Source organism: Mesoplodon mirus, assembly GCF_964341445.2.
Source record: "Mesoplodon mirus genome assembly, chromosome: 3".
In the NCBI taxonomy this organism is placed as follows: domain Eukaryota; kingdom Metazoa; phylum Chordata; class Mammalia; order Artiodactyla; family Ziphiidae; genus Mesoplodon; species Mesoplodon mirus.
In genome coordinates, this window is record NC_138978.1 from 7,933,736 (window position 1) to 7,950,030 (window position 16,295).

At 47.7% G+C, this 16,295-nt stretch overlaps 1 protein-coding gene across 1 annotated transcript; it reads left to right on the forward strand.

Annotated features, from left to right (window-relative positions):
* The first annotated feature begins 1,041 nt into the window (after positions 1-1,041).
* Positions 1,042-16,271, forward strand: PGD (phosphogluconate dehydrogenase). The gene is made up of 13 exons (XM_082615823.1): positions 1,042-1,183; positions 1,799-1,874; positions 2,572-2,751; positions 5,337-5,402; positions 6,049-6,167; positions 7,877-7,946; positions 10,245-10,379; positions 11,990-12,179; positions 14,415-14,545; positions 14,771-14,904; positions 15,324-15,423; positions 15,568-15,690; positions 15,791-16,271. The coding sequence occupies exons 1-13, from the start codon at positions 1,176-1,178 to the stop codon at positions 15,908-15,910; spliced, it is 1,452 nt and encodes a 483-aa protein (XP_082471949.1). The 5' UTR covers positions 1,042-1,175; the 3' UTR covers positions 15,911-16,271.
* The last annotated feature ends 24 nt before the right edge of the window (positions 16,272-16,295 follow it).

Genomic DNA, 16,295 nt, shown 5'->3' on the forward strand with positions numbered 1-16,295 from the left:
AAAACATTGTGATTTAATTAACACACAACGCAAAAACCCCGGCTATAGTGGGACATTTGCTTACATGGAAGTTATAACAGTATCTGTTAAAACCTATGTTACAAAGTAACCTGTGCAATTGGTGCGATGGAAATAGCCTTGGCCTTGAATCGGTCACAACTGGGCCACTAACTAGCCGTTAACTAGCTGCAGTGACTCTAGTAATGTAACATCTGTTGAGCGCTTACTATGTGCAAGGCACTGTTAGGTGACATGAAGCATTCACAGAAAGCAAAAACCGTAAAACGCACCGGAGGAGCTAAGCCTTGTTCACAAGCATCTGCACCGGAGGCGGCAGGGTTCAGGGCTGAGTTACGATGCCTTGTGCACTGTGGACCGTGCACGTGGGAGATGCGTATTTAATGCCCTGGACCGCCATTCACCAGCACGTCGCCTCTAGTTCCTCAGCTGTACGGGAAGGGGTTCAGTGACACGACCTCCAAAGCCCGGCCACATCGCGCCCCAGCAAGGACATTCCCCGCCTGCTCTCTCTGAGCCTGTTTCTCCACCTGCAAAAACGTCTCCCACACAAGGTCGTGGTGAGGAGCAGCATTTCCTGGCACCCATCACACGTGCCCACGGACAAGAATACACCTCGGACCCTGCCCGGGTGGGGCAATTTCACGCATCAACCCCAGAGTGCACCGCAGCGATGGGAGGAAGGAGTGATGGACCCTTGGACAACAGGCGTCCAAGTGCCCGCTACACTAGAAAGCGCGGCCCGACGTGAGCCACCACCCTTCCGCACCGAGCCGCGGAGCACAGCCCAGGACCTATGTGTCCTTTGCCCCGAGCCAGAGCCCGAGCCCTCCGCCTTTCCCCGCGTCCCGCGCCTGCGCCACGCCCCCGCGCTCTTTGGGGAGATGGCATCGATGTGCTCGGCGCTCTCCTGAGCCAGCCCTAGGAGTGGGCGGGTCCATTTGCCTCAGGTGGTCTAACAGGCGCCGGGGCGGACCAATGGCGTGGCTACGTGGCTCCGCCCCTTCCTTGCGATTGGCCGGCGCTGGAAAGCCGCGGCCTGGGCCTCGGGAGGCGAGCCGGAGAGGGATTCAGTCCCGGTCGTCCGCGCCGCGCGTTTGCTGCTCGCCGGCTGTCCTCGGTCCGCTCGCTCTGCCGCCGCCGCCGCCGCCGCCGCCATGGCCCAGTGAGTGACCGCCCTCGGGCGGCCGGGGAACTTTCCGAGGGCCGACGCGGAGGCCGGAGTCGCCCCAGACGTCGCCTCGCGCCGGGGGTCGCCTGAGCCCGGTCTCGTGCGCCCGGAGCCCCGGCCTTCCAGGGAGCCGCCAGACCCCGAGCCAGCCCCGCGGCCTCGCCTTTCCTCGGACCCAGCCCCTCTGCCCCTCGCGGCGGCGCAGGCGGATCCGGTTCCTAGGAAGGGCGGGAGGGGAGGGGACAGGCGTGGCCGCGGGAAGCCCGGGCCGCTGGAAGGCCCCGCTGTGGGAGACGGGAGGCCTGGAATGAGTCGTCCGCAGCTCGGCTAGAGCGCAGAAGAGGCTTCGTGCCGTGGACCCCTCCTGCGGGCATGTTTGCTTGGCCCAGGAGAACATGAGGACCCGTTAAGTGGCAGAGCGGGGTGGCCCGCCTCGAGTTTCACGGAAGGCTGCAAGCCCGGAGTCTAAAGTGCAAAAGGGAGTAGGGGGTTAGAGGAAAGTTAAGACGAGTTATCAATCACAGCAAAAGCTAGAAAGCTCTGGGTCCCTGACTTGGAATGAATTAAGTGCAACTGACAGTTTCCTTTGTTCCTTTTCCCGTCTTTCAGAGCTGATATTGCCCTGATTGGACTGGCTGTCATGGGCCAGAACTTAATTTTGAACATGAACGACCACGGCTTTGTGGTAAGTTAGGAGGGGCACACTCTTCCCTTACGGGTTCTTGTTGCCTTGGTCTGAGTGCTGGTGACCGTTCTGATTCCGAAGAACCCATATAACCTGGAACATGGTTCTCTTTATATGTGCTCTGTTGCTGCTTAGGACATTTTTGCAAGAGATCGAGAAGCACCACTTACCTGTGGGTGTGGGAGGGGCAGCTCCACAATTCTCTGCGGAAGGAGAGTCCTGCTAAATGTATCTGCAGGTTCTGTCAGTTCTGCAGCCTTGAATAAACCTGTTGGTATCCTAAGGAGGAGAAATCCCGCTGGGAGTATAGATTTCTGACTTTATTGCCTAATGGGATCTGGTGAAACGTTCGGGTGTGAATACTAAACTGGCTTAGATACAGGATTATCAGTGACAGAAGATAACAGTCTGGAACTAGCTTGTTCCCAGATTTGAGTCCTAACCAAATAGCAACAGACTCATATCTAGCCTGATAAGTTTTGGGCAGTTGACATTATCCTATATTCAGTTCTTTGCCTTTTCATCCTATTAAAATTAACTTTACGGTGATCAGTCAGCACTTGGGTGGGGAAAAGGTAGAATCAGGGTCCTACCTCCCCAAAACCTTGGGCTGCATAGAAATTCCATTGTCACTTGGTCCTCAGTCTGAAGGTCTTGTACGTCCCAGATCTCCTGATCAGGCCTTTTGTCCTTCTAGGTCTGTGCTTTTAATAGGACAGTCTCCAAAGTTGATGATTTCTTGGCCAATGAGGCGAAGGGCACCAAGGTGGTTGGTGCTCACTCCCTGGAGGAGATGGTCTCCAAGCTGAAGAAACCTCGGCGGATCATTCTGCTTGTGAAGGCTGGTCAGGCCGTCGATGATTTCATTAAAAAACTGGTGAGGCCAGCTCTCTCCCCGCTGCTACTCGTGTGACAGAACGTCTCTCGTTCCCTTCCTTTAGCTATTTCACTTTTTTTTTTTTTGTGGCCGCGTCGGGTCTTAGTTGCGGCACGCGGGGTCTTCTGTTCTGGCACACAGGCTATAGAGCGTGCAGGCTTAGTTGCCTCGCGGTATGTGGGATCTTAGATCTCCGACCAGGGATCGAACCCGCATCCCCTGCATTGGAAGGCGGATTCTTAACCACTAGACCCCCAGGGGAGTCCCTCACTTCTTTTTGCTTAAGAAATTTTGTCCCTTTTCAATTTCTGGATATGATCTGCTCAGTTCTGACAAAATGTTGCTTAAAAGTCTCAGTGTTGGGCTTCCCTGGTGGCGCAGTGGTTGGGAGTCCGCCTGCCGATGCAGGGGACACGGGTTCGTGCCCTGGTTCGGGAAGATCCCACATGCCGCGGAGTGGCTGGGCCCGTGAGCCACGGCCGCTGGGCCTGTGCGTCCGGAGCCTGTGCTCCACGACGGGAGAGGCCACAACAGTGAGAGGCCCGTGTACCGCAAAAAAAAAAAAAAAAAAAAGTCTCAGTGTTGGTTAACTTGACTGGCACCAATTAAGTAAAAACATACCCTCAAATGGTAATAATTCTTAGTATATAAAATTCTGAGGACAAGAGACACGTCCATAAGAATTCATTATCAACCAGAACAGAAACAGTAGTAATCTCGGTGAGCTCTATCTTTGGTATTCAAAAAAAACCACTTATAGTTTTGATTGTATATTATGAATGTTTAGTGCTAGTCACTATTAAACCTTACTGTCCAAATTTAGAAATAGGTTCCATTTTTCTCAGTATTCCTATAAAGCAACAATTCTCAAATTGTTGTATCATTTAATATAAATGACAAGAGATCCCCTTAGGGAGTCCCAGCAAATGTATCTTTTTTTGGAAAAGAAGAAAGTAGGCACCTGGGTGGTGCTGGCCGTGCTGTGGTAAGTGGCTGCCTCAGTGCAGTTCTGGTCCCTGATCATCAGCTGAGGGGGTGTTTGCGTCACAGAGGTGCTGATCTTTGTTCTTTGACACATTGTAGTCTGACCCCTTATTTAGGCTTTCCACCGCCTCGGGGCCAGGGGATAGTGGACCCATTTGTTCGTGGTCACCACCATCTGTACTCTCCCCAACTTGTTCTCACCGGAGGCCTGATGGCCACTCCTCCACTGGGGTGTCTGTGGGAGAGGAGGGGCCGAAGGGACAGCTGCCTTTTCCCCAGGAAGCATGCCCGGCAGCTTCTGGTCAAAGCGCTGTTGCTATAAGCTTCTGGGGGGACGCCTCTAGGGCCCCTTTCCTCAACATACCTCTGGGGGAAGATCACACTGTATTAACCAGGAGGGTTGCCCCCACCATCAGTAAACGGAGACAACCTCATTGCCAGCGCCCTGCAAAGACATTTTTCATCGTCACCAAGAACTTTATTGAACAACGTATTCATCAATCGAAAGAACTTTTTGGCCAACCCCATAGATACTGAAAAACAGTTCTACAGTATCAGCTCTGAAAAAACCAAGGCATTAGCTATTTGGAAGTGTTGTAACAATAAACAAAGGAAAGGGATGAACATTCCTTTCCCAGAGGAGTAATGTTACCAGTGGCGTTGTTTCTACAGGGAGAGGAATTTGTAACCAGTATGCTACTGTTAAAAAAAAAAAAAAGACCTAGAAAGGAAGAACTTGTGATAAAGCACACACCACACTTTGTGTAGTAAGATGCCAAGCTGCCTATGGTCAGCTACAGACAGAATGGACTGAAAAATGGTAGAGTACTCTTCAGCATAGGACAATATTAAGTAATGTTACCCGGAGCCTTGTTGGGGAAGACTGAATAATGAATACAGTGATAAAGCCAGCCTGACTGGTGTGGCGTAGGAAGATACTCTTGTTCAAGGCTTGGTCTCCTGCTGCCATCTCCAAGTGGTGGTGATCAAATTGTTTATCCATACACAAAACCATTTGATATTTACTGGACCCCTGTTCTGTTCTAGGCAGAGATTTTATAGGTCTTTTAGAGCTAATCCAATCTAGGAATAAATATCAGGCAGGTGGTACACATTGGAAACACAAAATTTTCCAAGTAGGTTTTGTTGTAAAAATGTTAGTTAGGGCTTCCCTGGTGGCGCAGTGGTTGAGAGTCCGCCTGCCGATGCAGGGGACACGGGTTCGTGCCCCGGTCCGAGGCACGTGCTGTGGAGCGGCTGGGCCCGTGAGCCATGACCACTGAGCCTGCACGTCTGGAGCCTGTGCTCCGCAACGGGAGAGGCCACAACAGTGAGAGGCCCGCATATCGCAAAAAAAAAAAAAAATCTTAGTTAAAAAATTATTTCGGTTGTGGAGAGTTCTGACTGGGTTTGCTAGCCCTGAGCTTTTAAATAGGGTCTAGCTCTAGCCCCAGAGAGGATTGTTGAAGATTAAATAATATATGTATACTTTCAGACAGGGTTTATTTGGGATAAATTCTTGTTTGCTTTAATTGGTCAAGCTATGTTTATTTTTATCTTTCATTTTTTTGGTCCACCTTAATGCTGGTGTCTGGTTACAGGTACCCTTGTTGGACACTGGTGACATCATCATTGATGGAGGAAATTCTGAATATAGGGATACCACGGTAAGCATTCTTCAGTCCACATTCTTCCAGGTTCTGAGAACATTCTAGAAGAAAGTACCAGCATTGTACATGTGACAGAAGAGTAGATGTCTTTCTGTGGTGCTCTTTTGGGATTGGCCATCAAGACATACCTGATGGATGAGGTTCTCATTGGTCACACACGTAACTCAAAAGAATGACTGCTGCTTAGGTATGGCAGGCTGGGCGTTTGTGCTTAATCTTCCCTTCCTGTCCTGCCACTCCGTGATACATCAGTGTGCAATGTGGGTGAGCACCACCATGCTGATGGTCTCGTGTGCTGGGAGAAGTCCCTGTATCATCTGAGTGTCAGATAGTCATAAATCATGCTTGTATTAAACCAACTCTTCATTGAGTCTTATTGTACAAGGTCTTTTCCTGTAAAATGAGAATGTATGTTTAGCTTTATTATTTCCCTTTGAGGACAGGGTAGCCATCTTAAACTTCCCAAACAGGGGATTAGTAAGTCAGAAAGGGGATTAAATTTCTTGAATGACCAGGTTATTCGTTGATCCTTGGGCCATTTAAGTCAAATGTGGGATCTCCATACCTGTCTTGTACCTCTTCTCATTCAGTGGGAGAAACTGATTTTAGGGAAGCATGATGAACTTCTTTTTCTCTCATGTAGAGACGGTGTCGAGACCTCAAGGCCAAGGGAATCCTGTTTGTGGGGAGTGGAGTTAGTGGTGGAGAGGATGGCGCCCGGTATGGCCCATCTCTTATGCCAGGAGGGAACAAAGAGGCTTGGTGAGTACCAAAGGCACCCCCCTTGCGTCGACACGGGGAGCCTGAACCTTGAGAACGGGAGAGCTGTGAGCAGTTCTGCCACCCGATCTCCTCTGTGCAGTCTGAGTGTTGGAGATGGGAGATGATGGAAATACTTCTTTCATGTATACATTTTGTTGCTTTGACATAACGCGTGTGCGTGTTCCTCCTTTCCTATTTTTCTTCTGTTATTTCCTCTAGTACCAGTAATGGAAGTTCTAAATAGGCTTCAAGGGTTCAGAGGCTTTAATGAGGCAGCTCAGATATTGTCCTGTGCACTATCTGGACTTAGGAGTAAGGTCTGCCTCTTCAACTCATATATGGTGTATTTAATCATTGTGAGTAACGGCAAAATCAGACAGGGCCTCTTCGTCCCAGGGAATAAGGTGGAAAATTTTTATTTGACTGGGGAAAAAACGAATTTTACACTGCTCACTGTGCTGTGTATAAGAGGAAGTATTGGCCGCAGAAGGGGGGATGCTTTGGTGATGATGTAGCAGGAGGGCTGTATAAGGCATAGGCTGTGGGTGATGAGCAGGATAGAGGATTAAAATGAAAAGATGCAAGTAATTATACATAATGTAGACTGAAGGAAACACCGCTGCTGAGACTGCAGGAAGAGAGAAAGCCAGACAGAGGATGATAGAGGGACGGAGCAGAAGAGAAAGAAACAGAAAAGGAAGGATCCTTGTGAGGGAGACGTGGGAAGGTAACGCGCTTTTCCGAGTGAGTTGGTTTCCGAATATTCTAGACTTATGTTAGGCATTAAAGTAAGGAGTGATCAAACCTAATCCCCAAAGGTGAGGGGTTGACTGGGGAAGATTAGTCTTTTAATTACCTCCCTAATGATTAAGTCTGGGGAGTTCTCTTCAGTATGTTAAAGTCTAGAAATAGAGGCCTTCCTGCTTCTCAAAAACTTAAAAATATTTATTTTGGGGTACTGCTAAGTGGGCTGTTACAAATGCAGACAATACACATGAAAAAGTCTGATATACAGAGGTGCTCTAGTTCTCGTTAATACATTTTCTCACACTGACCTGTTAGAAGCAGAAATGGTACTTTGACCTGAAACAATCAGTCAAAGTTCAGGGAAGCTCTAAAAGCTTAAGATGTAGCTACCCTAGACCCCTCCTCTTGAGCGTTCACTTTGCAGCCCTGTCAAGTTTTGTGTCTTTACCAAAACCCTTTTGTGAAGAAGGCTTTATTGGTCAAAAGTGAGGAGAAAGTAGGGAACAGCGTCAGGAGTTACTCTGTGCGCCTAGGGGAGGCGGGGAAGGAATGAAGAACAGTTGCTTTTTCTCTGGATGATAAGGAATGTAGCTCTTGGGAATGTTGCATGGTTCTTACTGTCCAGAAACCTGCTGTGCTTGATAACATGCATCCAGACTAATAGAAGCAGTTGCTACAGGAACAGCTTGGAATCACAGCTTCTTCTGATAGTGCAATAGAAATTTCTTCTGGGGCTTTGCCGACCCTCTTACCCAGCCTTTTTGTCTCCTGTCTCAAATGAGATAGTCCGCAGCCTCTGACTGATTTACCTTGAGGACTTAGCTTATTCATTACTTTTTTGTGGGCACTCCACCACCCACTAGAAAGGAAACAATTGGGGGGCGGAGGGGAGTCCTTGAGAATTTTGTGGAGACCCAGGCCTCCCCTTGTCAGCAGCTGAACCACCCACTTCCTTCCTACAGGCCCCACATCAAGGCCATCTTCCAGGGCATCGCCGCAAAAGTGGGAACTGGAGAACCCTGCTGTGACTGGGTATGTTGTGGGCCCCCCTGAAGCCTGTTGGCGCCACGGGCATCGACATGATCAGGGGCAGAGCAAGGATCACCGTGGTCCCAGCGGTTTGCTTTGTGACATAAGCTCGTCAGTGTTTACGTCGCTAGCACAGCCGATGCCAACAAGGCATCAGTTGTACACGTCCTTGTATCTTCATTGGAGGTTGATATTAAAGGCAGCCCTTGCCAATTCATCTAAACTACGGATTCCTCAAAAAAGGAACAGGAAGGATGAGGCGAAGTAAGAGTTTCTTCGCCATGTTACTTCATGGCTAAAGAGAGGCTGTCAAGGGAGTTGCCTGGTGGTCCGGTGGTTAGGACTCTGCACTCTCACCGCCGTGGCCTGGGTTCAGTCCCTGCTTGAGGAACTAAGATCCCGCAAGCCGCGTGGCGTGGCCAAAAAAAACACAAAGAAAAGAAAAAGAAAGAAAGAATGTTAAGGGGGTAGGGGAGGACAAAAAAAGAGAGAATGTCAGAATCAAAAGTGGAGTTTGCTCCCTGGGGTAGGTGTTCTGTGCTTAGAACAGAGTAAGCTGCAGCTCTTTGCCCTCACTGAATGTGAAGGAGGCTGAGGCACATTCCTTCCCTTCCTATATTTTGTGTTGCTGGTAAAATAAATTTTATCCCTTGTTACAGCCTTAGTCCATCCCATAGATGAAAAAAAAACACTAGGCAGGGGAGACCTGAGTTGTCTTTCTGGCTCTCTACTGACTAGCGGTGTGACATTAGGCAAGTCATTTTCTTCCATGGGCTTCAGTTTTCTCACCTGTCAAATATGGGGGTTGGACTGGATGACCTCCAGGTTCTCTTTAGCTCCTGATCCCCTTGAATTTTATTCTACGTGCCATTTTTATGATGTTAGTTTTGTTTTATATGAGATAAAAGGTAGAGAAGAAATGAGGACTTGGGCCCACGGGGGATGAGGGGAGCCCTCCCCCCGGGCCTGACAGCGCCTGGTGACTAAGCCGCTCCTTACATTTTGACCAGTGATCACTGAGTTCAGTCAGAACCTGCTTAGCGCTGAGAGACGCTGGTGCTGTGATTTAGAAGACTGAGTAATTGTCTCACTAGTGTGAAGGATTGGGAAGGGAGCTTTTGTTCCTTGACAATACACTGCTGCGGTAAAAAAAAAAAAAAAAAGTACAGTGACAGTAACTTCTTCTTAGATACATTTAGGACATAATCATGAGGAAATTAACAGTACTTGCCTTTGTATCTTGATCAACTGCTGTTGACTTTCCATAACCCCAAGCCTTACTCTTAGGTTACTGAAAAGAAAAAACTGGTATAGATACTAAAAGCAGGCACCCCTTAGCTCAGTTTTGAAGGTACAGGAAGGAAGGGGTGAAGCAAGGTGTTACTGGCCATGTTACTTCAGGCCAAAGGAAGTGTCAACATCAGAATGGGGGACGGAGGAAGTCTCTATGTCAGGGTGGCAGTGTGACAGCGTCCACCCCAGCAGTGCTGCCAGCGCTGGCCCACCGGCAGGCGTACCCCTGTCGTGGTGACGGGAGCGTCTGACTGCAGAACTCTCCTTGTTCTGACTCCTTGCCCTCCAACCAGTTTTCAGAGAATCTGGCTTCCCAAGTAGCTTGTCCACAGGGACAGAATGTGTTGATCGGACTAACACTTGTAACCATTAAGATACGTAGTTAAATTTCTCATCATAAATTTACAGACTGGTATTCTGATTGTATACATCTTGCCAGCATTATTAGCAATCAGTACCTTGTCAGTTGTGGGACCCTGGCAAGAACACATTTCTGGGCTTACAAGGTTGAGGGCAGACCTTGCATCTGAGGTCATGTTCTCTCTCTGTGGCCATTACAACTACAGTACATTTATATATTGTTTAAAGTACAAGTGATTTAATCAGCCAGCTTCTTTTCACCTGCGGTTGCTAGAAAACTCACTTCAGGAAAAAGAAGACTCCTTTTACTTGTGGGAGGGGGCTGGGGAGTGGGGAGTTACTTTTAATAACAATGAGAAAGAATGGAAAATGTAGGCTAAAGACCTGTGGGTACTTAACAGTGAATTTGGGGATTTTGAAAAACCTTTAAAGGAATGAATTTGGAATTAGTTTACAGTAGCATCGTGCTGGATTGAGGCTTGTGTTGGGTTGTTATATGATGATTCTTCTTTTGAAAATACTGTACATATTTGTTCGTATTTGTTATTTTTTGTATGGGGAGGGAGCCTTGCCAAAGAACTGGATGTGGGCGTCTCTGGTGTATTTCCTGGCTCCCTGAAAGCCTCTTGGCGCTTGTGGCTCTAACAGGTGGGGGACGAGGGGGCAGGACACTTTGTGAAGATGGTGCACAACGGGATAGAGTACGGAGACATGCAGCTCATCTGCGAGGCCTACCACCTGATGAAAGACGTCCTGGGCATGGAGCACAAGGAGATGGCAAAGGTGAGTCCCGGGCCCTGGGCGGGGAGCGCTGCTCAGGTGAGAAGGCTTTGCTGGTGACGATAAGTCCTTCCTCATTCTTTTTCCCTTGGTCATTCTGGTGGCCTGGATGGACTCAGCCTAATCTAAGGGAAGCTCTCAGTAACAGGACCATAAAATCTGATAGCCAGTCACTAAGCCAGAAGTTCCCAGAGACTCTTGGTGTAATCCTCTCTCCCACTCAGGGACCCTGACTGTGTGTCAGGCCTGTGTCACTTAACTGCCTGGTCTCGTTTGATCCTCTGTTGGTACCATGTGGGAGGTGCAGCAGAAGCTCGCTTTTCTGATCCAGGTGGGACTGGCTGTTAGACAGCTATTCAAAAAAAAGGTAGTCAAAGTTGGGAAACATAAGCGTTTTCCCCAACATTTTATTATGAAAATGTTCAAACATACAACAAAATGGAAAGAATTGGACAATGATCAGTTACATACACACAACCTAGATTCTACCATTAACATTTTACTCTGCTTACTTTGTCAAATATCTGTCCATCCCTCTATTAGTTTTATCTTTTTTTAAAAATACACTTCAAAGTAAACTGCAGACATTTGTACTGTTTTCTCTAAATACTTTAGCATCATTAACTAGGCATACATTTATTTTAACTGAAAATATAGGAAGGTACGTTCAATCACCCATCATTTCATGGAGAGCCAGGTCCTTTTTCTTTGAAGTGTGGCTCTGCTGATTAGCATTCTAATCAACTTGCTTATCATCTAGAGTTTGTAGTTTCAGTTATTTCAAGTGGAACATGATTTAAAGACACTTTCAAGGCACACAGTGCAGAATCCTTCCAGATTTTTTACATTCTTTTCCCTCCTAACTTTAAAATTTGTGTTGGGAATTCCCTGGCAGTCCAGTGGTTAGGACTCTACACTCTCACTGCCAAGGGCCTGGGTTCAACCCCTGGTTGGGGAACTAAGATCCCACAAGCCATGTGGTGTGGCCCAAAAAAAAAAAAAAAGTGTGTCATCCCCACTTGTTTTGTTTCACTAACTTGCCTTTATTGTTCTTTCCAAAACAGTTTGACTTAGTTTTCATAGAAACATTGCTTTTCTTTTTGTGTTCATATTTAATTGGTTTACATAATATGAGTGCCAGGCACTGTTGTACGCTGGGGATATATTAGTGGAAAAAAACAAAGTCCCTGCCCTCATGGACCTTGGAAAGACAGACAGTAATGACTGAATATATAAAACTTGTTCGTGATCACTATTATAAAGAAAAGTAAACGGGAGGAAGAGGCTGCTCTAGATCAGGTGATCAAGGAAAGTGTACGAAAACCCAAGTGAGGTGAGGGGACACCTGGCTCTGAGGAAAGCACTGGCCTGATGACCAGAAAATCAGCATGAACAGGTTGAAATCAGAAGCAGCTGACTCTTGGTTAGCATAAAACTCAGCTGGTGGCAGAAGTGTTCGGGTGTCCTGCAGAGGAGCCTGGAAGCCTCAGGTTCTGAGCAGATTGTGAGCATCGGTCAATATTTACACGGGAAAGGGATGAATCAGTTAAGGGAGCATCTGCGGTATAATCGTAGGTTGTCCCACATTGTTTTCTTTCACATCCTGCACACAGGCCTTTGAGGAATGGAATAAGACAGAGCTGGACTCATTCCTGATTGAGATCACAGCCAATATTCTCAGGTTCCAAGATACTGACGGCAAACACCTGCTGCCAAAGATCAGGGACAGCGCGGGGCAGAAGGGCACCGGGAAGTGGACCGCCATCTCTGCCCTGGAGTACGGCGTCCCCGTCACCCTCATCGGTAACGCTCAGCTTTGGGTGGAACCTTTTCCTCTCGCTGTTTTGACCCTGGTGTCTTTCTGGCAACTAAGAGTTACCAGATCCCTCAGAGAATCTGTTCCACCCTAGTCGGCTTTCCGAGCGCGGTCTGCTCTTCCTGCACTTGAGTAAGTTGACGGTGTGAGAGAGGCGGAAGCTGCTTTTGAATCTCGTCTTTATAATCCTTCTGTCAGGCATGTGAGCTTTGAGATAAATTCAAAAGTTACTACCTGTCTTGTCCAGTTTGACTTTGGGGGTCGTTTTAACATAAGTGATTAAATTATAATCAATGACCTAAGATCTTTCTAATAGGGAAGCTAACTGTAATGGAATTTTTCATACAAAAGTTCACAGAATAATAAAAGTTTATGTACTCAACATTTATAACTATTTTGCCGAGGTTTTTTCCTCAGATATTTGAGGAATAAAATACTACCTACGCATTTCCAGTCCTTTAATATTCTTTTCCTAAGTTCCTTCCCCTTTTTCTTTTAGAAGAAAACTACTGTCCTGAAGTGAGTGTATATCCTTCCCATCCATGTTTTTTATCTTATCTTAATGAGCTAAGCATCAAACTCAAAAAGTTGTAGAGAGAAGGAAATAATAAAAAGCAGAAATAAAACAAAAATAATAAGGGGATTAACAACACTACATGATGGTTCTTTAAGAATAAAATAGATACATTCTGTCAAGATTGGAAAAGGAGAATGAAGGGAGGCTCCTGGTCTGCTTCATGAAGGCTGATCTTTGCTCCTGGCAGAATGGTTCCCCCTGCAGTAATAAAACAAGTTTTCTTGTTGGCTCTTCCAGACATAGGTTGCCTTTCCCTCCCTGGTCTCCTCCCGCCTTTGGTTTCCTGTTAATTATGCCTGACCGTGTTTACAGTGGACTGGGTAGTTGCAGGCACAGTAAGGAGGAAGCAGTTTGCTTAGTCCAGCTCTACAGAGAAGGAAGTTGACTGCTTTTTAGCTAATCTGAGTGCTACCCTGGGCGGGGGCCCAAGGGGACAGTAACTGGGAGCAGTTTATTCATCACTGCCTCAAAAAGAGTCCTGCTTTCTTGTTTCAGAGACTTTGTACCCTACCAGCTGATGGTAGTCAGCCTTCCTCCCTGGCTGCGTGCCATTCTTGTTTGTTGAACTGACGGGGAAGTGAGTCTTCCAGCTAATCTTTAGGTAACCCCGAGGGTTACGCCACACTCGCCTCTTCCTGCCTTTTGTCTTCTGAAGCTTCCGCCTAGGAATGCTAAGTCATCCTGTGTGTGCGCTGCAGGAGCCCAGAGAGCCGGGCAAGGACAAGGACAGGGAGATACCTGCTCTCAGGTTTATGGCCAGAACCCTCTCCTCAGAAATAAAGTCCTCTGTTAGTTCCCAAAGGTTTTACTTCATTCTGTCTGTTGGGGGAAAAAATGGTTAATTTATTCTAATTATATAAAGTATCAATTGGGCAAGCATTTGTAAGTGATAATTTTTAAGATACTAATATCTTAATATTAAAATACCATATTGGGGACTTCCCTGGCGGTCCAGTGGTTAAGAATCCGCCTTCCAATACAGGGACGCGGGTCCGAGCCCTGGTCAGGGAACTAAGATCCCACATGCCGCACAGCACAGCCCCCCCAAAAAACAAAAAAAAATATTGAAATATTTTTTATTCAAATGAAGTAAAATTGTGAAACTGTAATGGTGACCATGGACATAGCAAAAACTAAACTGTAAGAATTAGAAAATGGAGTTTTTTGAAGGGTGCAGTCTCAGTGTACTCGTTGTTTCAAAGTGATGAGTATTAGTGCTTCGAAAGAAAAGAAATGAAGCCTTTGGTGACCATTTATAAATTAAAGTCCTCGCAAATGAAACTGAAACTTTACTGGAGGACCAACACTGAGTAATTCTTAATAATGGTGGTTTTGCTCTTCGTTTTTTCCCCTTAAAATTCCCCTTTGAAGTTTATGGTGATCTTTGAGGTTGAATACGTGTATTTATGTTGGAAGACTGACTTGGAGTTTTCATTTTCCAATTAACCATTAGAGCTTTTTATGAAAGTTCTTTCTGATCCAGGTTAGCTTTTGTGGCCGAAGGTTGAGACTTTGAGCTCGCGGTAAAACTGGAAATCGTGCTCCATTGCTCTTTTCCCTCAGCTTCTCTGGCTTGTGTGTGCTTCTCCTCGGGTTCTGCGTGTGAGTTGTGGTGACTTGTTATCTCCCCCCTCCCCCCACGTAGGAGAAGCGGTCTTTGCTCGATGCTTATCATCTCTGAAGGACGAGAGGATTCAAGCCAGCCAAAAGCTGAAGGGGCCTCAAAAGGTCCAGTTCGAAGGAGATAAGAAATCATTCCTGGAGGACATTCGAAAGGTGGGGTGCCGCCCCGCAGTGGCAGCGGGGGTGGGACTGGTGGGGAGAACACCCCGAGGCCACGGGGAGGACGTGGGGTCTGTCCACGCTTGCCCGTTGATCTGATTTGCAGCCTTTCCTAAACCGTGTCCTCGTTAGAGCTGCACTGCGGGGCGGGGGGCAGGGGGGGGATTAGGCAGCCGTGGGCCAGCCGCAGTTCTGATGAGTCTTTGTGCCCTCCTTTAGGCCCTCTATGCTTCCAAGATCATCTCTTATGCTCAGGGCTTTATGCTGCTAAGACAGGCAGCCACTGAATTTGGCTGGACCCTCAACTATGGTGGCATTGCCCTGATGTGGAGGGGGGGCTGCATCATCAGGAGGTGAGTGGTCGGGGGACCTGCCACCTGCTGTGCGGGAGCGCCGTGGTCTTAGGGCGCTCTCGGGGACGGTTTCCCTGGAACTGGTACAGTGAGTCCTCTCGCTGGGACGCTGGCGACCAGGCAGGTTTAGGTGTCACATCTCACTTTCTTCCTGCACGTCAGTTATTCTAACTCGCGTGTCCACCCTACCCCGTCTAAAGTAGTTCTGTGAGCACGGTTGTGCCCTCGGCCCTCACCTCTCGGGACCTGGGCTGTCTGTATTCACGGCACGTACAGCGAGCTGGTGGGGATGGGGGGACAGGTGCCTTCGTACCTCGCGAGGGTATCTGTCAGCTTCCAACTTACTTCCCCTGCTTTCTGCCAGGCGTTCAGCCCGCTAGTTAAGATTCATTGATTTTTTTCCCTCTTGATTATTTCAGTGTATTCCTAGGAAAGATAAAAGATGCGTTTGATCAAAACCCAGGACTTCAGAACCTACTACTAGATGACTTCTTTAAGTCAGCTGTGGATAACTGCCAGGTATGTGGCCCAGAGCTGGGTGGTACGGGAATTCTGTCTCAGTGGGTTTTGCTCTGGGGGTGTCTGCTTTTTCATTTATGCATGAAAATCTGTTGTCTTTTCTGTGAGCTAATCACTAGTCTTCGGCTTTGCTTTTTTGCTCAGGACTCCTGGCGGCGGGCAGTCAGTACTGGTGTGCAGACGGGCATCCCCATGCCCTGCTTCACCACTGCTCTTGCCTTCTACGATGGATATAGACACGAGATGCTGCCGGCCAACCTAATCCAGGTGAGCTTTTGGAGTAGGTGGTGAACATTACCACCCCAGGTGGTACCTGGGGTCACGTGCCTGCATCTGTCCTATAACCAACCCATTTCTTGTTTTCTAGGCTCAGCGCGATTACTTTGGGGCTCACACCTATGAACTCTTGGACAAACCGGGACAGTTTATCCACACCAACTGGACAGGCCATGGTGGCAGTGTGTCCTCGTCTTCATACAACGCCTGATCAGATTCTGTTATGCGCCACGGCTCCACAGACCGGTACATTCCACTTGCCACACAGCACGGCTTACATGGCCCTTTGCCCTACTTTCTGCTCAGATCTTTGAAAATAAAGTGTCGTAAGAGACTCCTCTGAAGAGTCAACCCCAGTTTGTTTGTAAAGTAGCTCTGTGAGAACCATCATGCCCTCTGCCCTCGCCTCTTGGGATGGAGCAGAAATGGAGCGTGTGCGCGACCTCGAGAGCCAGCTCCCTCTCACGTAGGTGGGAAGAGTTTTTGTGGAGTTTGATCAAACTGGAGTCTTTGTCTCATGCAGCTGAATTCCCTTTTCCCTTTATTTAATAAAAATTTTAAAAAAAGAAAAATCATATTTATGCTTCTTCTCCAGA